General features: G+C 31.3%; 1 protein-coding gene across 4 annotated transcripts in view; it reads right to left on the bottom strand.

The window, feature by feature from the left end:
• Positions 1-11537: 11537 nt before the first annotated feature.
• Positions 11538-21916, bottom strand: part of LOC145296136 (DNA-directed primase/polymerase protein-like) — an 86549-nt gene continuing 76170 nt past the window's right edge. For all 4 annotated transcript variants that reach the window (XM_080142290.1, XM_080142291.1, XM_080142292.1 and 1 more), the window contains 3 exons: positions 19602-19800; positions 16215-16297; positions 11538-12028 (listed from right to left, as the gene is read on the bottom strand). In XM_080142290.1, the coding sequence (XP_079998416.1) occupies positions 11796-12028; positions 16215-16297; positions 19602-19800 (515 nt within the window). In that variant the 3' untranslated portion in view covers positions 11538-11795. The remainder of the gene's footprint in view (positions 12029-16214; positions 16298-19601; positions 19801-21916) is intronic.

Below are 21916 nucleotides of genomic sequence, written 5' to 3'. Positions count from 1 at the left end.
CAAAACTACCTCAAGGAATTTCAGAAGAAAAAGTTGTTTTTTTGCATAATCTCTTGCTGTTTTTGATTATAGTAAGAAATTATTTGGAACACCAGAAAGGAGGAGAGGGGGGGTGAAGCAGAAGAATAAGTTATAGTTTGATTAAAACATTGTTCATGCTATATAGATAGGTTTTACTTTATGACGCTAGGAGTGCTGAATACACTTAAAGAATGAGCGAGCAATTGAAAGGAATCTAAAGTTCAGACAGGTAAAATGAAACCAAGAAAATTATTACATACTGTTTAATCATTGATTAATAGTGCATTAGATGGTGGCAGTTTGATATTTCAAGGGTATGACCTCCTTTTCAAAGCATTTTTATTTCAGATCTATGAATCAAAAGATGAAAAATTAATACATTTTTTTTTTCTAGTTTCTCATCTATTCTTTCAGTTAAATTGGTGCTCATAATTTTCCTTTGTTGTTTCGTATAACATTAGAAGGCCACCAAGCAATGCCCAGTCACAATATACACTTAAACATGATATTTTAATTCCTGCAGATTTCGTATTAACAATTAAAGAATGAATTCTCTATTGAATATTTATACTGTACCCAATATATAGTAATGATTTCAAAAGAAGAACGACTTAGGTGCCATCAGCTAGAATCGAAACAAAAAAAATTTAGCACTCCAGCTTTAGTCTTTACAAAATATGCAAATTAGTTAACCTTCGTGAAGTTGCTTGTATAGCTATGATTGAGTATATTAAAGTCTTTTTAATAATTAATAAAATGAAAAAGCAGGCTTTTAATATCAATGTCAAAAAAAAAAAATGTCATCTGAAAATAAGTTTAAAAACAGACCAGATCCCTATCCCGACCAGATCATTTTCTTTTTTATATTTTAGCAAAATAAAAAATTGCTAAATTTAAATTAAAAGGAAATTTTACCATATACTCTCACATATTCTGGACAGTCATTGTAAATTACGTATTTTAATATACATTTCCACAAATAAGCCCAAAATAGAGTTCGGAATGGGATGATGAAAATAATTCAGCTTTGGCACAAAAAACACGAGTTATAATTTTGGTATGTGAACAAAAGCATTTACTAATTTTGTGTGATTAGAAACTATGGCCAAGCACTGACAATTAAACATCCTTGTGGATGAGAGTTCATGAAATACTTTTAATTTATTATTAAAAAAAAAAAAAAGTTGAATAAATTAATTGGATTTGGGCATGCACATAAAGAATTAAAAATGCCGGCAAGCTGTTATGAACAATTTACATTTCAACTTGCCGATATATTTCTGTACACGTCATTCATCTATCCAAAAGTTTTACTAATTATAAACCATCCTTGGTTTACGATAACTATTCCCTGTTAATTTCAGTGTTATGCGACCAGTAGTTTAAGAGTTTATCAGTTAAATATCAACACACACACAGGCACACATGTATCTTGTTGAAATATATAAATTTAAAATTCTTATAAAATGTGACCCGTCTGCATGTTTATAACTTATGAAGCAGACAAAACTTCCAACCTTTTTGTTATAAAATTCAAAATTTAATGCTACTAGCGGGGGTACCTGGCATTGCCCGGGTGTATATAGGTAGTGTAGTAGCAGAGGGAGGGGGATAAAAGCAAAAGTAGGCAGCCCGGGTGGAGAGAGGTGTACAAAAAAAAAAAAAAAAAAAAATGGTAGCAGGCAGGCTCGAACCCGTAACACAAAGAAAAAAAAAAAAAAAAAAAAATCTTAACCGATGTGTACGTGGTGCAACCAGAGGTCGCAAGGGTGGAAATTAAGCTTAACCAATCCAACAGAGACGATGACTTGTGAAAATGTTAACACAAAAACTGACCTCTCATGAAAAAAAAAAACAAAACTGCCCAGTTGATCATCCAGAGGATCACGCTTCAAAACGATACCGATCTCGTGAGGATCCGTCGAATGTATCAAATTTTTGCCAGACATAAAAACACATTTTCGCTTTTTATATATATATATATATAAGGGTGGTGGTGTTTGATCAACACTGCTGGGGAGCCATGATGTAATATACTGTCTTGTTTTTAAATCCCCGAAATAGTGTTTCATGGTAAACAACTGATGATCCCTTGAAAAATAAATTATTGGGTACTATAGTAAATTCGAGAGGGAGTTGATGCAGTGATTGCAGGTGATTAAATAACTTACTGACTAGATGGTTTTCTAATGAATGATAAAAAATATTTTTTGTATAGTTTTAAAGGTTAAAAACTTCAAAGACTATATATATAAATAAATAATGGTCTAAATGTGCACCTCGAGTTTTGATTGATCCATGGATCCAAGTATTTGAAGTTGTAATGCCATGGATTTACAATTGTTTGTGAACTTCTGGCACACGTGCTCTTTGAAGAAGAAAAAAAAAAAGGAATCTGGTAAACATTCTATCGTTGTCTATTGATCTTGCAACCTGATGTGGGAAAACCCATTGCCATGACAAGCAGCAAATGCCTTTCTGAACTGAAGTAGAGCAATTAAGCACTCTCGATGGACCACCGTTATTCACATGGCCAAACAATCTGATTATGACAAGTTTTAATATAGTGACCAGCTTCTGAATACAGTGGTCAAAAGCGTTGGGGGGGAGGGTGCACATAATTTTGATGGCAAAGTATCTTTCAATGAAAGATTTGTCCAAGAAAATTCTTTTATGATTGATCCGTTAACAAATTTCTTTAAACGCTTTTTAAAAAAAATTATGCATGAATATAATTTTTTTTAAAATTACGTCTAATTGCTGTTTAGCATGGCAGTCTTTAAACGAAAAAAATATAAAAACAATAAAATAATTAGTCTTTGAGAAAAACAAGAATTTCAGTCAATTTATATATTTGAAGACTTTTTTTTTTCTTTCTTGTAAGTTGATGCCTCCGTTCAGTTTTGAAAGACAAAGGATACCCCTTAGGGGCAGTTGCGTATGTAATTGTGAGGCAATGGTCGTGCAATCTCTAAGCATGCCTCTCCTGAATCGGCACTGTTTGGGTCCATTGGCAAGAAGACCAGGACGACTGGAAACAATGCCGAGATAAGCGGAGAGCACATACAGCACCTGGAAGTCTCAAATGGTCACCCATTTAGTACTGGACAGGCTCAACTTCGATGATCCAGCGGGAACCGGTGTGTCAACGTGATTCTTTAAAAGAAATTCTAAAATAAGTTTATCAATGAGATCATAATTCAGAAACGCAACACTAATATTCGTTCATAAAAAAAATCTTGTTTTTGCTAGAAAATTCTTCCATCTAGACGATGGGGTTAAGTTTAAAACAATTATCCAAACCATTTCAATACTGTTCTTCATACAAACAATATAAACATGTATACAAAAATATTTTTTGAAGCTATACAGATGCTGAAAGCAAACTTTTTTTTTTTTTTACATTTTTCAGGAACAGGGGTTGTTTTATATTATCTTTATTTTTTTTAGTAAAGTCCTATAAAACAATATAAAACCTTCCAGTCTGAGTCATTTTAAAAAAAATAAATTTATATATAAAAAAAAAAAATAAATCAAGTTTGTTTTTTTGTCTTAATTTTTTTTTTTTTTTTTTTTTTAGGAAAATCCCCGTCAAAAATAGGAGTGTTTCATATTTTTCTTTGATTTTTGACTTGTTTTTATGATTTTCACTAAACAGATGGAGTTTTTAATATTATTTTTATAATATCGAACGTTCCTGTCTTTGAAGGAAAGATTTTCCCAAAAAATAAAAACTCACAGTATGTGTGACTTCTATGATTTCATTGGTAAAGCTCCAAACAAGAATCTTCAACACACGTATAATTAAATAAGGGTGTATATATTTTTTGAATAAATCATAAAGAATCATTCTTATCGTTGATTGTGTGATTTAAAGACGAAAACAAATTTTTTTCTCTGAATATTCAGTTGTAAGAATACAATTACCTACCAACTCTAATGACCCCATCCTTACCTAAGTTAAAAATGTAATCTCTGAATCTTTTTTTTTTTTTAAATATTTTTTGGGAAAAAGGATTTTTTTTTTTTTTTTTTTTTGCCAAAGCTAATTCACTTATTTTGGAGTTATATTTACTAAAAAAAGAAAAAAAAAAAAGATTACAAGGTGGATGGATAGAATGATTTTATATATATCTCAAACACCTCACCATTAAATTTTGAAGTTTTTTTAAAATCTCAACTAATGACAAAGAAAATGTATTAGATTAAATTGTTTACAATAAATAAAAAAAAAAAATCTATATAAAAGTGAGATGTGTATGAGGACGAATCTGATCTCCATACTTTAAATTTGATATATAGGGTATTTAGACATGTGAAATAGCTTTAATCGGTTTTCATCCAGAAAAAAGGGCTGCTAGGAGGTTCAAATTGAAAAATTGGTACGGGGGGGGGGGGTCAGATTTTTATCTGTTTGTCAACTGTTTCACGAATGCGCATGCGTGAATCGTTCACGTGACAGATTCCTTATTTTAAGAATAAGTATCTTTGAAAACATTTTCAAAGATAGTGGAAAGTTAGCCTAACGGATTTCAAAAGTTAAAAAAAGTTGACTTGGGTGCCATCAGCTAAAATCGAAACGAAAACATTTAGCGCTTCAGTCACGTCTCCTATGAGTGTAGCTATCAAATCAATTACAAAATCGATTTTGCCAAGGATAGGGCATTCTACTGGATGCCAGACACATTCACTGACTATTTCAGTCACTCCAACCAAGAAACATTTAAGATTTTAACCTTTGAGTGCAATTGTTTGTCTTGCACCTGGTTAACCAAGTTTATTAGCCAGGTAGTTTTAGTTTCATGTACGGCCCAAAAGCAACATTTTTATTTTTTACATTGCACTTTTGGTGATCGGGAGATCCTATTTATTAAAAAGGAGGATAGAAGATGATAACCTACTACAAACATTAAATTAACGTATATACAAACGATCATTTAATGTTTGTAGTATGTTATTATCATCCACTTTTTTAATAAATAGGATCGTTAAGGCACTACTGTATTGATATATAGATCCATCAGAATATAATATGATTGGAGATATCAAATTGGTTCCATTTAGAAATTCATTAAAATAAAAGACTATTAGAATGTAATAAGAAACTCGAATTGAATTCAAAATGACGTCTTACCATGACGTCCATTTACATCGTAAGTTAATAAAAAAAAAAAATGTATTAAGATTTGATTTTTTTTTGTATTGAAAGAGAAAAAACAAAAACCTATCACTGACAACTTTCATTTTAAACAACCAGTTTGGTTTAAGCTAATTGAATTCTTTTTTTATAAACCATGAAACTGCAGTAAAGTGTTTATGCATGCCAAATTTATTGTTATGAAACTCTGTAGAAGTGCTCAATATGTTTACAGAGCCTATCTGGATTCAGGTACAGTCGAGTATCATGCAAATTTGATAACAAGGTTTGTCAGGCATTACTGATGGCAAAGTTAATCCTCTCTCCACCACCACCTCTCCTAAAGTCGGTTCAAAAGGTTAAATATTATCAGGGAATATTTTAAATGATTAGCCGATTACAACCCAATAAAAAAATAAGCATTAAATAAAATAGCAAAAATAAAAATCTTCATGTACTCATTAGGTTAAAAAAAGAAATAAAATGATACTTGTACAGTTTAATCAAGACATTTAAAAAAATGAAAATATCGAAAAAAAAAAAAAAAAAAGGTTATATTACACGTATCTGTTATGAACAAAGTTCTCCGGAAAAATATGTCACTTAATTTCATCAAGTAGTTTTTTTTTTTTTTTTTTTTACAGCAAAAAAACAATTTGTTATGATACCGAGCAAAAGGTTCAATTTTTCGGAAGAAAAGCTAGGAATAAAGATGGGGAGGGAGTGTCGGCGCTTTAACTGGAGTTATCTCCCCGTGGAGTATTCAACAAATTCCATAATGGCTGGCTTCAACGCACTCTTATAAGAACATGTTTTCCCCCTGTAAAAAACAAAAAAAAACTACTCGATCAAATTATGTGAAATTTTTTTGTTTTCGGAGATCTTCAGTCCAAAGCAGATACGTACAATATAATTTTTTTTCTTTTTTTTTTTTCGATATTTTCATTTTTTAATGTGTTGATTAAACTGTACAAGTACTAAAATAGTCGCATACCAAAAATTTATCCAGTATTTTAGTTTTTATAAAATTAATACGAAATGCCACGGAAGGTTAAGTCGGGATCATTTTAAACAACTATTCTTATCTTGGTTATTAGTTAATTACAAAATATTAAAATGAGATGAAAATAATTATAATACAATGAATGGTAAAAACGAAACGTATGAGAGAAAAAAAAAAACAAGGAGAAACTGATTGAAACTCATTCTTAAAATCTGGTAATTTTTAAAGAATTTAAGAAAATTTGGGTTACGAACCTTGAATTATCTCCCTTGCCACAGTTATCTTCCTTAAAATGTTCTGAGACTTATCTCCCTTGGATATTAAAAATTATCTTTAAAAAGGTTTCATTTGAAAAAAAAAAAAAAAAAAAAAAATTTTATGAGAGATGCCATTTTCTTTTGTTTCCGTATTTTTTTTTTTAATTCTGAGTTTAATTTGCCACGTAAAAAAAAAAAAAAAAAAAAAAAAAAAGTTACACGTGAAGACATGAAATTTATTTTCTATACCAACATCTATAGAAAAAAAAAAAAGACTTGAAGATGGAACTTAAGTCAAATCTGTTGCGCAGGTTTGTTTGTTTTTGTTTATATATATATAAATTACATATTATATAATATATATTATATAATAAATTTTTAAGATGGTGATCGGATTACTTATATGAAACATTTAAAAAGAAAAATAAAAGTTGCTGAGTTTGGGTAGTGTGTTCATTTTTTTTGTTTAAATCTTAAACAAAAACAAATCTATATTAAAAAAGAAAAAAAAACCTCATTTGTAATAAAACATTAAAAACATTCGTTTTGTTTGTTAGTTTTTTCTTTCTTCATAGATATCATTAAATATGAAAAAATAAAAGATTTGTTTTTATAAAATGTTAAAATTTGTAATTCGGAGACTTATTTTGAATAAAAAAAACTGAACACGTGTTTGTCCAAATTGACAATATGAAAGCGTGAAAAGAGGAAATGAATAAGAACGAGGATTAATAAAAAAAAAAAAAAAAAAAAAAAAAATTTTTTTTTTTTTTGAGTAATCGCGACCTGTTTCTTAGACAAGAGGAAAATGAGACCCCCCCACCAAAAAAAAAATAAAATAAAAAATACTCCCATACTTATTGTTCCATAATATTTATAATTTCAACGTGTGGGGATTCTTCAAAGAAAAAATATCAACAAAATATGACATAAAAAAAGATAACATTCAAAAGAAACAGGGCAAAAAATAAAAATTGTCTTCCAAGAGGTGCTAAACAGTGTAATTTTATTATATAAATTGAACTTTATAGCACAATATTATCTTTCAAGTATTTATTTATATTTACTAGCAGGCTGCCCACATAAATCAGGTCATATATGCTAGGATGTTTTCATCCTTAATTCTGTGCAACCGTGCACAACAAAAATATGCATAAATAGAACTGATCGTAATAGATTGATGAAACCAATCAGCCAACAAGAAACCATATAAAATAAATAATTAATGAAAGTTCGTTTTTCAAAGGAATATGCAAATTAGTTAACCCTAGCATTTCAGCCCGGTGTTGTCCGGGTGTTTGGAGGTGTGTGTTGAGAAAAAAAAGAGGTAGTAGGAAGGAAGGCTTGAACCCGTACCTCAAAGGGGGAAAAGAATGGTGAAAAAAAAAAACGTGACGTCTTTGCTGTTACAACCACCGGAAGTGACGTAGGTTTTAATTAAGGCTAGACAATTGAAAGGAGAGGATGACTTTCGAAAATATCGGCAAAAAAAGCGACCCCTCCCTGTAGAAAAGTGCCTAGTTGAAAGTGAATATATTAATGTTTTTAGCCAAGTTTTCGATATTTGTCGTCTGAAAGGTCGAACTTCAAAACAATACTGATCTAGTAAAAATCCGTTGCCTCTGTTGAAAGTTTTAGGCAGACATGTAAACATACATACATATATAGATTGGTAACTCAAATTTTCGACCCAAACCGATTAAAAAGTTTGCCCTATCTCTGAATACCCTTTATGTAAAATTTCAAATGTTTAGACCAGAAATTGTCTGAGTAATTTGGTAGAGACCAAAGCGGTCAAATTTTTAAAAAAAAATTGATCCCTAGTATGACCCCTTAACATTTATTGTTTGGGACTCAAATCAAGTTATTGGTTAGATCCATGTCCAAGGAACCTATATCCAAAATTTCAAGTGTTTAGACCTAAAATTGGTGGAGGAGTTTGGTAGAGTTCATAAAGGTCAAATTGTTGAACTTTGACCCTTTAACAGCCAAATTTCTGGCCGAAAACAGATTATAAAGATTTTCCCAAATCTCAGTACACTGTATATCAAATTTCGAGTCTGTAGACTGAAAATTGACAGAGTTATTGTGTAGGGAAATGTACACAGACAGACACTTTCACAGATATAGATTTATGAAGTCACTCCCATATCAATTTACAGAGTATATTAAAAAAAGCTTGTTTTAATAATTTTTAAATAGAAAAAGAAGGCTTTTAATATTAATGTCAGTGTGGCAAAAATCTCAACTTAGATATACATGTTGATAGATTGGAGATATGTGTATGCATTTAGCATTTTTGAAACATATCTTTTTACTAGCTTTGCCCAGGCGTAATACACGCTTAAATACAATATTTGATTTGTCCAGATTTTCCATATATTATTATAGAGTCGTTATTTCCAAAGTAAAAAAAAAAAAAAAAAAAAAAGTATTTGGCTGCCATCAGCTAGAATCGAAACCAAAAGCAAAACAGTAGCATTCAAAGCTGGTGATGTTACCACCATACCAACGTGCCATGTATATAAACTGATTAAAAATTAAAAATAAACTAGGATGAATGTAGAAAATGTATAACAATTGTTTTCAAAATCCCAAAAGTTCATAAAAACCACGCACGACCATGTGTGGTTTTTATGAACTTTTACCTCAGGTTTTTTTTGTTGTTCAATGTTTCTGCAATTACAAAATAAATCTTTGAATTTAACGAGGCATGTTCCAAGTAATGGCTCCTATTTTTTTTTTTATTATTCTGCCAAAACAGATTAGAAATTGTAATTTGCATTATGATTATTAATCTTATGCATTCATGACCTGAAAATTTCATCTCCCTGTTGCAGATATTGACGGTGTGCAACCCCCTGTCACGAACGGATGCATCAGATGTAGATATGTATTGAGAATGATAGTGATGACCATGTAGACAAATTTACCTGATTTTTGGAATCAGCAGTTCAGTCATGTGATTTTGGGAATATGCCATCTTATGTCAATGTAGTACATATTTCATCATTTTTCATAATTCTTGGATACGGTACTAAATTCGACAATCATTTTTCATAATTTTAACACACAATATCGGAAAAAAAAAGGGGCAACCCTAGTATTAATCGATCCATCAACAGCGCTATTCAAAAAGAGATAAATGTCATAATCAAATTTCATTCAAGAAAGATCGACCACCAGAAATGTGGGGTGACCAGATAAAGGTCGCAATTGGCCCAAGACCGTGGTAAGTGACATAATTTTGTTTTCAAGCATGTGGCAAAGCTCTCAGAAGCATGTACAAAAGTCAAAGGCAAGTGCGCTTAGCTTCAACAAAAAGAAGAGACCTCTCTATCTATTGAGCAATAACTTACGACATGGATTGCAAGATGTTATGTGGAAATTACAGCCAGAGACCCCCCCCCAAAAAAAAAGGTGGTATCCCACTTACAGCATCTCTTTTCTTAAATGGTCACCTATCTAAATACTGACCAGGTTCACTGTTGCTTAACTTTGCAAAGTACATTGTCAGGTCACCAGACAACTATTCTCATCTTATTAATAGTTGTTACTTTTCACAGGGTTTCGGCCGATGTAACCTCCAATCTTCTCTAGGTGCATTAAAATCGGATTTTAACAATCGGTGCTAAAAGACTATTTGTCTCTCCATGAATTTTGAGATGAGAATTGGTTACTGATATTATTTGGAATCTGCCGGTCTCATTTTCAGTGTTCGCAAGGACCCATGGCACAGTGGTTAGAGTACTATGAAAAAAAAAAAAAAAAATTGATTGTAAAGTGATATTCTCCTGAAGGTTAAAGGTTCAATCCTCAGTGTGGGCGACTGATAAAAAAAATACAATTGCGAATTGCTTAGGACCTCAATCCAGTCATGGCTGACAGAACAAGAGATTGCTACCTTTGTGAAGTAAATAAAGGGTTCCGTTCAAAATTCTGTCCAGAGTTCGACAAGATACACTTGAAGAATGTCGGAGGTTACATTGACTGAAATGTTATGAAAATAACGCTGGAGATGAGAACAGTAGTTCGAAGAATCCAAATAATATGAATAACCAATCTTAATGTGAAAAATTCACAAACGTCCGAAGAATCCAAATAAGATTTTTAATGTGGAGAAAACTGTAGTAAATATTTGATTTAAGTCGAAACTTATACAGAATTCCGACTGAGATTCCACGGTGCCGAGTTCAGCTATAAGTTGGAAAAGATGCACCTGTTGAAGATCGAAGGTTGCAGCAGCCAAACATTTAATTTAATTCTGTTTAAATCTGACGAGGTTCTGATTTGATCGCCAACAACAAAAGGATCAATTAGGTTTTAAAGCGCAAAATATGCAAAACGAAAGAGACCTTTGGATCTACATCGGTTGAATTTTGATGCACGGTGCATCTGAAAACAAACAGATAATTAAACTTGAAGGTCGCTGGGAAAATGGTGGGATCCTTCTACCGCTCCAGAAGATATCTCACTAATGATGCAATTCTCTATCTATATAAAAACCAAGTGCGTCCAAGGATGGAGTACAGCTGCCACATCTGGGCAGGAGCTGCTAAAATCAACCTATCCTGCCTTGACAGAGTACAAGATAGACTTCGTGGCTTAGTGGGGGGTGCCCTCTTCTCTTCCCTGCAACCTCTTTCCCACAGAAGAGACGTGGCGAGCCTGTCTTTGTTCTATCGGTGTTTCCATGGCGGGTGCTCGTCTGAGCTCCATTCTCCCCCCCCCCATCCCACCAGTCTTTTTCGGAAGACGCCTGACTGCCTGAAACCACCGTCAATAATTTCCCCCACTCCTTATCTGTGCCTAAATCAAAACGTAGATTCCATGAACAAAGCTTCTTTCTTAGAACCGCACGCCTGTGGAACTCTGTTCCGCTTGCCTGTTTCCCTCCCGACTTCAACCTGGATGTCTTCAAGTCCAACACTAACAAATTCCTGATGAACCGCCCCCTTGACGCTTTATCAATTCTCCAATACTATTACTACACTATCCCATTGATTACTGTACACACAATAACCCTTATCCCCGAGTGGCCCTTGGGCCTTGATAAGTGGTGAACTCTATGTAAAAAAAAGAAAAAAAAAAAAGAAGTTATTTGGTTACTAACTACAAATTATATTTTTTATCAGATTTATTGTTGCTTGGGACTGAATGATGATCAACGAACGTTCCATACTCCCATATTTTATTGTCGGTGAAAATCGCCCAGTTTTTTTTTTTTTTTTTTTTTTTTTTAAAATCAAACTGGTTGATTTTCTGCTTTAGTTAGGAGCCCATCACAGTGGACTGAGAGAAGCTTCACATGCTTCCACAGTGATTTAATCCACATGATTAGGTAAAAAAATTCTTCCTCCTTCTGAGGAGAAGAGGGTTAACTAACACTAATGTCCATTTGTTCGGCAACTGACACCAACATATCATCATCATCATCATCATCATCTTCAAGCTCAGACTCTGTTAAACTCTGTTCAATATTCTCCACAGCAATCGCCAACAGAGAATCCTCCAACTCCTCATCATCGTCGTTCGTTATCAGGTCATCGTTGGTCTCCTCTGCAGATAAATCTTCAATCCACGGCAACACGTTTCCTGGAAGATCGTAATCTTGCAAGAAAGACAAAAAGAAATTCACATAAGTTAACAGAAATCTACAAAGATGAAAATAATTTACTAATTCTTCGATGTCGCTATGGGAGCAGGTGATACCGTCCGGCTCGGTAATGCATCTTGTCCAAAATATATACAAGGAACATCTAAAACAAATGGTTATACAAGGTTTGTTCCAAAAGTAAAGCTTCTTATATTTTTTTTTTAAAACTAAAAAAGTTGATTTACAAAAACGAGAGTAATAAAATGAAAACAAGTTTTTCTACATGGTCACCATTTTAAATACCCTTTTGCCAAAAATTGAACGACTCGTCTCTGCTTCCGACACATGTCCATGACAGGTTGCTTTCTTAAGAGTTTCACATTGTTACTATCTGTAACAGAGAGATGAAATTTTCAAGTCCTGAAGTCATCATAACGTTGCAATTTGCAATCCTCTCAGATCTAGTCGAGCGAAATAAAAAATAGGAGGCATTACGTTTGTAACAGCAGTTGTACTAAGAGAGAGTAATAAAATTCAAGTAAAGAACATTTTGTTCATCTGTTCATCTCTAGACTTCTTTTTATATAGAAAGGGGGTTCAAAAAGTAATGTCGGTACTAGTGCACTTATAGATCCGTGCTGAAATAATAACATTATTTAAAAAGCCATTCTTAACATGGGGAGGGTGTTTTGTACCTATTCTATACTTTAACCTTACAATTGAATAAAAAAACATCAAACTAATTAAACTTGGAAATACGATTTAAAAAATAGCGCGGATTAGTAAGTGCACAACTACTGTAGTGTCTCCTATTTTTTTATTTTTTTGAATTCTTGGCAAAAGTGCATTGAGAATGGTGGTGACTACATAGAAAAATTAATTATAATGGTACCACTCTCATCTTCGTAGCTCTTTTCAACCTTTCAAGTTGGAAAAAGAAAAAAAAAGAAAAAAAAAGAGAAAAGAAAAGAAAGAAAAGAAAGAAAAAAGAAAAAAGAAAAGAAAGAAAAAAGAAAAGAAAGAAAAAAGAAAAGAAAGAAAAAAGAAAAAAGAAGAAAAAAGAAAAGAAAAAAAAGAAAAAGAAAAAAGAAAGAAAAAGAAAAAGGAAAAAAGAAAAGAAAGAAAAAAAAGAAAGAAAAAAGAAAGAAAAAAGAAAGAAAGAAAAAAAAAAGAAAACAAAGAAAAAGAAAAAAAAGAAAAAAAAGAAAGAAAGAAAAAGAAAGAAAAAAAAAGAAAAGAAAGAAAGAAAAAAAGAAAGAAAGAAAAAAGAAAAGAAAGAAAAAAAGAAAGAAAAAAGAAAAGAAAAAAGAAAAGCAAGAAAAAAGAAAAGCAAGAAAAAAGAAAAGCAAGAAAAAAGAAAAGCAAGAAAAAAGAAAAGCAAGAAAAAAGAAAAGCAAGAAAGAAAAAAGAAAAGCAAGAAAGAAAAAAGAAAAGCAAGAAAGAAAAAAAAGAAAGAAAAACAGAAAGAAAGAAAGAAAAAAGAAAAGCAAGAAAGCAAGAAAGAAAAAAAAGAAAGAAAAACAGAAAGAAAAAAAGAAAAACAGAAAGAAAAAAAAAGAAAAACAGAAAGAAAAAAAAGAAAAACAGAAAGAAAAAAAAAGAAAAACAGAAAGAAAAAAGAAAAAAAAACAGAAAGAAAAAAGAAAAAAAAACAGAAAGAAAAAAAAAAACAGAAAGAAAAAAGAAAAAAAAACAGAAAGAAAAAAGAAAGAATAAAAAGAAAAAAAGAAAAAAAGAAAAGAAAGAAAAGAAAGAAAAGAAAGAAAGAAAAGAAAGAAAAGAAAGAAAGAAAAGAAAGAAAAGAAAGAAAGAAAAGAAAGAAAAGAAAGAAAGAAAAGAAAAGAAAGAGAGAAAAAAGAGAAAAGAAAGAGAGAAAAAAGAGAAAAGAAAGAAAGAAAAAAGAGAAAAGAAAGAAAGAAAAAGAGAAAAGAAAGAAAGAAAGAAAAGAAAAAAAGAAAAGAAAAAAGAGAAAGAAAGAAAAAAGAAAAGGTAGAAAGTTGGTTTCCATGTTTTTCCCTTAACATGAAAACACAAATGTAAGCATTTTTTTTTCTTTTCTTTTTACATCAAAATTTTCCCTATAAATCTGATGGAAAGATAATAGTCACGTGTCCATAGCTACCTTCATGGGAACGAAAAGTCATTTTCATTACACCAACATCTATTTAGAAGCAATAGCTTAAGAGCATTCTTATGCCTTCGGAACCTGAAAATTTCATCTCTGTTACAGATATTAACAGTGTGAAACTCTTAACAAAGCTACCTGTCATGGGTTATAATACTTGAGAATACTAAGGTTCTGCAAAGCAAAAATAATATTAATAGATTAAAAATACTTGAAGCATTAAGACAAAAAAAGCCTCAGATAAATAACATTAATTACGAGTACAGTTGAAATATTATGAAATGCTTATAGTAAATTTAAAATATGTATTTATATTGTAATTAGCCACCATCTGACCGTGACAAAAAAAAAAAAAAAAAAAATATATATATATATATATATATATATATATATATAAATAATCAAAAACATAATTTTTACAATGCAATTTGCCTGAGGATGACAGAAGTATTCATATCGAAAGCGCTCACAAAAGAAACTTATGGATCCAACCTAAACAATTTTGAGAAAAACGAAAAAAAAAAAAATATTCGGAGCTTGGAGAAGATAAAAAAATAGTGAAACTGAAAAAGTGCGTGCTTTTTAATAACATTTGTCTCAATGAGAATATGTTGCCTAAATATACCATATATATATATATATATATATATATATATATATATATATATATATTTATTATAAAACCACTGTATATGATTTTCCACTACTCTATCTGTGCCAAAAATCTAAATGCAGATTCCATGAACACAGCTTCTTTTCCAGAACTTCCTGCCTGTAAAATCCTATTCTGTTTCCCGATTGAATGGCAGCCTTCAAATCCAATGTAAACAAATTCTTGTTGAGTCGTCCCCAGAAATCAAATTCTACCCAATTTACACCATTAACGCTTACTATACTATCACCTTACATTCATTAATCCTTATCCTCGAGTGGCCTTTGGGTCTTGTTAAAGGGGGACTCCTAAGTAAAAATATATATATATATATATATATACACACACACACACACACACAAAGGCCATGTAATTCATATAAGAAATGTTACCGTAAATTCGTCCTTTATTCTTTAACTAGCAAGTGGGAGTGGGGAGGCACTCTGTAAAAAAAAACAGGACTTTGTTGTCATCAACCAGAAGCGAAATTGAAAGCAAAATTTTTCGATAACATTGGAGTTGAAATTTAGACGTTGAGCAGGGCAGATGGTCTAACAGCCCCCCCCCCTCCCCCAACTGGGGAGGTAGCTGACGTGCTTCAGAATGGAGACCTAGAATAAAGCACTCAAGCAAAGATATTCACTTTCCATTCTTCTGTGTCAACATTCTTGAAAGTGAATAGAAACTATATAAAATACAATCATACAATCAGCGTTCTTGGAGGTAAATGATTTCATTCAAACAGGTTCCACCCTCCAAGAACAAGATCAAGGACGCATGAAACTAAGGTATGTCAAAAATACATGTATGACACACATTCAGATAGCTACCTAGATCAAGAGATATATCGATAATACACATAGATAGATAGATCGACAGACAGATTAATAACAAATACGTTCTTGTGTTCGACTTACTACATAACATTTTTATATGCAGTAGTTTCATATGGAGTAAATAAATAGTAAACCAATATTTTTTTTTATTAAATCTTCCACACTTGTAAGTAAATGTATCCATAAACTTTCCTGTTTCATAAGAAATTCATAGGACAACTTAATGGATATTTGTTTACATTGAACTTGAAAACAACCATGTTGTAATTTGTAGAGAAATATTCCTGCACTAATGTGTTCAAAAGGTGGAAAGTTCTTGAAAAAAGACTGTTCATGGAAATTCTGATTTTCGACACACAGAAAGTTCTTTGCCGTGTTGGTAACCAAATTATTTTTTGCCGAGAAGGCTTTTTTTTTTCAAAGACACGGACCAAAACTCGAAACTCAGCTGAGTGCTTACTGTGCGAATATTGGCGAAATAGGGGAAGGCATCTCTTCTATGAGAGAGAAGAAAAATTATTTAAAAAAAAAAGAACGGACTTTTTAAAAGTATATTTTGTCAAAAGATCGAAGTTCAAAATACTTACATTCGGAACAAAAATTATTCTGTTTACAAACTGGATCATGACATTTTTGGTAATAAGCACATTTCTTCAAGTCGACAAATAACCTGAAACAAAAACAGGATAACTGGTACTTGTACAGTTTAATCAACACATTAAAAAATGAAAATATCGAAAAAAGGTTATATTGTACGTATCCGTTTTGAACTGAAGATCCCCGAAAAAAAAATTTCATTTAATTTGATCGAGTAGTTTTTTTTTTTTTACAGCAGAAAAACACGTTTTTATGAGAGCATTATGAAGTCAGCCATTATGGAAATTTTTAACACGCCACAGAAAGATAACTCCATGTAAATCGCCGATACTCCCTCCCCATCTTTAATTCTAGCTTTTCTTCCTAAAAATCAAACCTTTTGCTCGGTATCATAACAAATTTTTTTTTTTTTTTTTTTTTGCTGTAAAAAAAAACTACTTGATGAAATTAAGTGAAATTTTTTTTCGGAGAACTTTGTTCTATAATGCTTTGGTTTGGTTGTTTTTGTTTTACGGCATATCAACCCTTTTCAGGTTATTTAATGTCGAATCCAAAGATTTGAGAAAAATTTTTTAATATATTATATTTGTTGTTTTCAAGTCGGTTTCTATTTAACCCATAGTTGGGACCCTAACAGGTACTACCACTCCGGGTCAGAGTGGACCTGGGAGCAATGGCAATTAAAGGGTGGCTCCACACTCCCCAAAACCCGCCAGCTGGGGCCTCGCCATTGGATATAGTTTAAGGTCATATCCAGGACCAGTTCTATAATGGATACGTACAATATAACCTTTTTTTTTTTTTTTTTCGATATTTTCATTTTTTAATATCTTGATTAAACTGTACAAGTACCGTATAATTTCTTAAATTAAGAAACATTAAATTAAATTTGAAAGAAAGAAAAAAGAAAAGTATTGCCTAGAAGAGAACATAGCTTTCATGTATAATAATCTCTTTCTATATAATTTTATCTTATTCAATTTAGGCAAACAAAATTACCATTAGTCGCAACAATAAATTTACTGTTTCAGTGTAAAGACTTCATCAGGTGACAAAAACAGTCTCTGGTCTTAATCAAGGCAGGACCTTTCATGAAAAAAAAAAAAAAAAAAAAAAAAAAAAAAAAGAAGAAACATCATGCCTCAACTAAGGCCACAGGCTGTTTTTGTCACATAATGAAGTATTTTTTAGACTGAAACAGTAAATCTATTGCTGTGATAAAAGATAATTTTGTTCACCTAAATTGAATAAATATGTGAATGACTTCATGACGGTTAATTAATTTGCAGATTCTTTTGACTGTACTGACCTGCAAAAATTCAAATGTAATGTGAACAGATATCTTGCTACCCAACTCCCTACATAGTATCCCTCCACATCTGGTCCCAAATAATAGCCCCCTTAGTGGTACTGTTCCTTGTTTGGGAGTGGGAGTGAAAAAAAAAAAAAAAATTATGCTAAGTGGAAACAATAATTCCTGCTCAACCTATACATGACAATACATACATACAACATTATATATATATATATATATATATATATATATATATATATATATATATAAAATAAAAATTACAATTAAATTTACCAAAATGATCCAAGATGGTAAAATTAAAGTATATTATAAATATTAAAGAATTAATATTTATAAAGTAATCTCAACCAGATGTAAAAGCTCGATAAAACCAAATAGGAAATAGAGCTCATAATAAGAGCAAATAGTTAATAAAACATGTTAAAAAATATTTTGAAAAAGAGTTAAAAACATATTTAATTAGAAAAGGAAACCCTAAATAAGTGGATAGTCCTAGGACTATCCACTTATTTAGGGTTTCCTTTTCTAATATTTTCTCCTCTGAAGAGATGGTAGACATCGAAATCCTATAGGATAAGAAGTTATAATATTTCAAATGTATTCTTTGTCTTACATAGAATAATAAAAATCTTTCAATAAATTCAAACATTTCACGTCAAATTCATTGAATGACTAAAATTTTATTATATATATATATATATATATATATATATAGATATATATCTATATATCTATATATATAGATATATATATATATATAGATATTTAACTTGATAATAAAAAAACAATTGTGAGACTACATACTGACCACCATAGTTAAAATTCCATTGATAGAAGTTTTCAATGTCATTTAAGATACAGGACTTCATTCTCTACAATATGGGCCAAATATTAAGTCTCCATGATAGACTACTATATCACGAAAAGTGTGACCTTTTAGCTAAAAACTTTAAAATCAATTCAGTTTAAGTTAGCTCATGACAGATATTTTGATCAAGTTTGGTGACAATTGTGTGCATGCTAGGCTGTACACAAACCAATAAATTTCAGCAACGGAGATCTTCAGTTTACTTTCGGCAGCCTCATAGCTCTTGCCTTCTTCTTCAGTCTTCACATTCCATGAACAAAGTTTTTGACAAAGGGGGGGGGGAAGAATTGCCGTTTCATGGGTTGGAATCGATCAGTCTAACATTTATCGTCGTTTAATTTTTCTTTTTTTGAGTAAAATTTTTATTTTTTAATTCCTTATATCAAGTGGTTTTATGCCTTGTCTACAGTAATTTCCATAAAGAAAACAAAGCCGCGTGTGTGGTCTCCCTTTGGCGCTGCATATGAGATGACGCCACAAAAATTAATGAAGAAATGAATGTGAGAAGTGTGAAGGACCAACGTTGTCTTCATATTTTCGTCAAGTTTCAGAAATATCTAATGGATGGAGCAAAAGTTACGGGGTAAAAACTATAATTCGTGACCCATTTTGAGCTCCCGGGAACGCCAAATCCCAGTGAAAAATGAACAAATTGTGCAGTTTAACACGATTAAGACATGTTTATTTGAATTCAATACCATGGAGAACCACTATATAGACATACATATCAAGTTTTTGAATATGAAAAAAGATTTCCTAAAAGGCATGTTTTTTTTTTTTTTGTTTAGCACTAAGAGTCCCTGGGGATGTGAACCAGAATTTTGCTAGGACCACCTATACTAAATTTATATTAAGAACAATGGCCTCCACATTTTGGCCAAGTTTCAGAAAAATCTAATCGATGGATCAAACGCTATGCGGCAAAAAGTGTAAGTTTTGGCTATTTTGGGGCATTTTTGACCTCTTTTGAGCCCCTGGGGACCAACGGGAACTATTGCACAAAAAAGGTTTTTTACTGTGCACATCTATTTAATGAAATAGAATTTGTGGCAAAATATCAGGAAAAATTAATGGACGATTATCTAGCAATTGTCCGGACTAATGGACGCCACCAAAAACATAGGTCCCTCTCTGATAAATCGGGGCACCAAAAAAAAAGAAAAAAGAAAAAGTGGGCGTTGGAGAAATAATAACCTGATGTTGTTGCTTTTATGCTCCCTTTTGATATTTTCGCACCATCTATAGCCGACAATGTCATAACAAAGGAGATTTCCTTCCATAAAATAAAACCAATGTCGGATCTTCCCGCGTCGTCCATTGGAACCAACTAAGGAACTGATGAAAGCATCCACTTCCGGATACGGAGATTGTTCACTTGCATCTCCTTCGTCGCCTGAAAAGGAAATAAATCCAAGTTTAGCTTTACTTAGAATGAAAGAAAAATAAATTTAACACTGCCCGTGCTTTTTTGCTTCATTGGATAACTAGCAGGAGGAGGCTCTAATGATGCCTACTATACCGAAATTCAAAGCGATCTCAGAAGTTATAGTCAGGTGACTTCTGGCGTAGCACTACAAGAAATGGTGACAAGGCAATTCAGTTCCTTTGCCCCACCCCCCCTCATGCCTATATCTCCCCTGTACATTTACTCTTTTTTTTGCTTGAAATTTTCTTATTTTGATTTCAGTTTTATAATTTCATAAACATTCTATAAAGTCAAATAAAAAATATTTTTAAAATTTAAAAAAAACAAAAACAAAAAAAAACTTTTATAATTTCATAAACATTATTCTATAAAATAAAATAAAAACATTTTTAAAATTTAAAACAAAAAACAAAACCATTTCATTATTTCATAAACATTTCTTGTAAAATTCCAAATAAAATGAAAATTATTTTAATTTTGTTATCAAAAGTGCAACTAAAGACTAATCGTCTTATTTTTATCTTTATAATTTTGTTAATTTTTATTGTATATTTTTCAATAATGTCCTTTTCTTATATTTTATTTCAATAAATCGCTTCACAATAGGAATACTGAAGAACAAGTGAAAGAACTGATTTGCCTTGTCACCGCCTTTGGTAGCGTTACACTAGAAGTTAGGAAGTACGTTAGCTGACTATAACCACCTCGGACAAACATTCTAACTGTACACTTGTTGGGCTTTGCTGTTATTTGTATTTTTTTTCTTCCCCATAAATTTGATCGAGTTTGAAAAGGGAACATTTACACGACAGATTTTAAAGCAATTGTTTTCTAAACTATGAAAAACAGATCAAAGATGAGAAGTGGACAGAAATTTTGACACGGGAATCAGAGAGATAAAAGTCCTAGCATTAAAATCATGATCTTAAATGAGGAGTATCATTTAGCAGAATCATAGCAACAACAACTATTGTAAAAAAAAAAAAAAAAAAAGAAAAAACATCTATTGTAAAAAAAAAAGAAAAAACATCTATTGTAAAAAAAAAAGAAAAAACATCTATTGTAAAAAAAAAAAAGAAGAAACATCTATTGTAAAAATAAAAAGAAAAAACATCTATTGTACCCCCCCCCCCAAAAAAAAAACATCTATTGTAAAAAAACAAAAAAAAAAAACAAAACAACATCTATTGTAAAAAAAAAATTAAAAAAAAAGTTTAATGAATCAGCGGTTTCGGAACTTCTAAAAGTCTGGCGCTTCTGTATAACTCGTCACTGGTCTAAGGAGCGGAAAAGGGGAGGAGCATAATTCCATTTCACTAAGTGATTCGTTTATTTATTTTTTTTTTTTAGACAACAATTTATGATGCTGAAACCAATGCAACAATAGTTGCAGAGGAATAAAAAAAAATTTAAAACGTTTCATTTATTTTTTGTTATTAATGTTTTAAAGAGAATGTTTTGTAACGTTTTCCTTTTTTTTGAAGTTAAAAAAAAACAAAAAAACTTTGCATTTTTTTTTTTTATAAATAGAAATGTTTTTGTAATATTAAAGACGCCATTGTTTGTGTTATTAATTAAGTTTGTTATGGAAAAAAAAGAAAGAAAAAAGTCATAAGTCTTTTTTAATGGTTTCTGTATTATAGACTAGCATGGGTGCCCGGCATTTCCCGGGTGTTTGGAGGTGTGTGTTGAACAAAGAAAGAAAAAAAAAAGTGGTAGTAGGAAGGCATACTCGAACCCGTACCGTGAAGGAGGAATAGAACGTGGGGGGGGGAAAAAAAAAAAAAAAAAAAGTGACGTCTTTGCCAAACTGGAAGTGGCAACGGTTTAAATTAAGGCTAGTCAATCAAAAAGAGAGAATGACTTTCAAAAATATCGGCAAAAATTGTAAAAAATTGCCCAGTTGAGGGTGAGAGAATTAATGTTTTTGGCCAATTTTTTTCAATATTTGCCGTCCGAAGGGTTGATCTTCAAAACGATACCGATCTCACGAAAATCAGTCGCCTCTGTCAAAAGTTTTAGGCAGACATACATACATACATTTAAACAGACAGGTGAGATTTATATAATAGACTAGCCTGGA

This window comes from Euprymna scolopes, chromosome 16 (genome assembly GCF_053919585.1).
Source record: "Euprymna scolopes isolate OS-2025 chromosome 16, ASM5391958v1, whole genome shotgun sequence".
In the NCBI taxonomy this organism is placed as follows: Eukaryota; Metazoa; Mollusca; class Cephalopoda; order Sepiida; family Sepiolidae; genus Euprymna; species Euprymna scolopes.
Note: the sequence above shows the minus strand (reverse complement) of the source record. Positions and strands in the feature narration are given on the sequence as shown.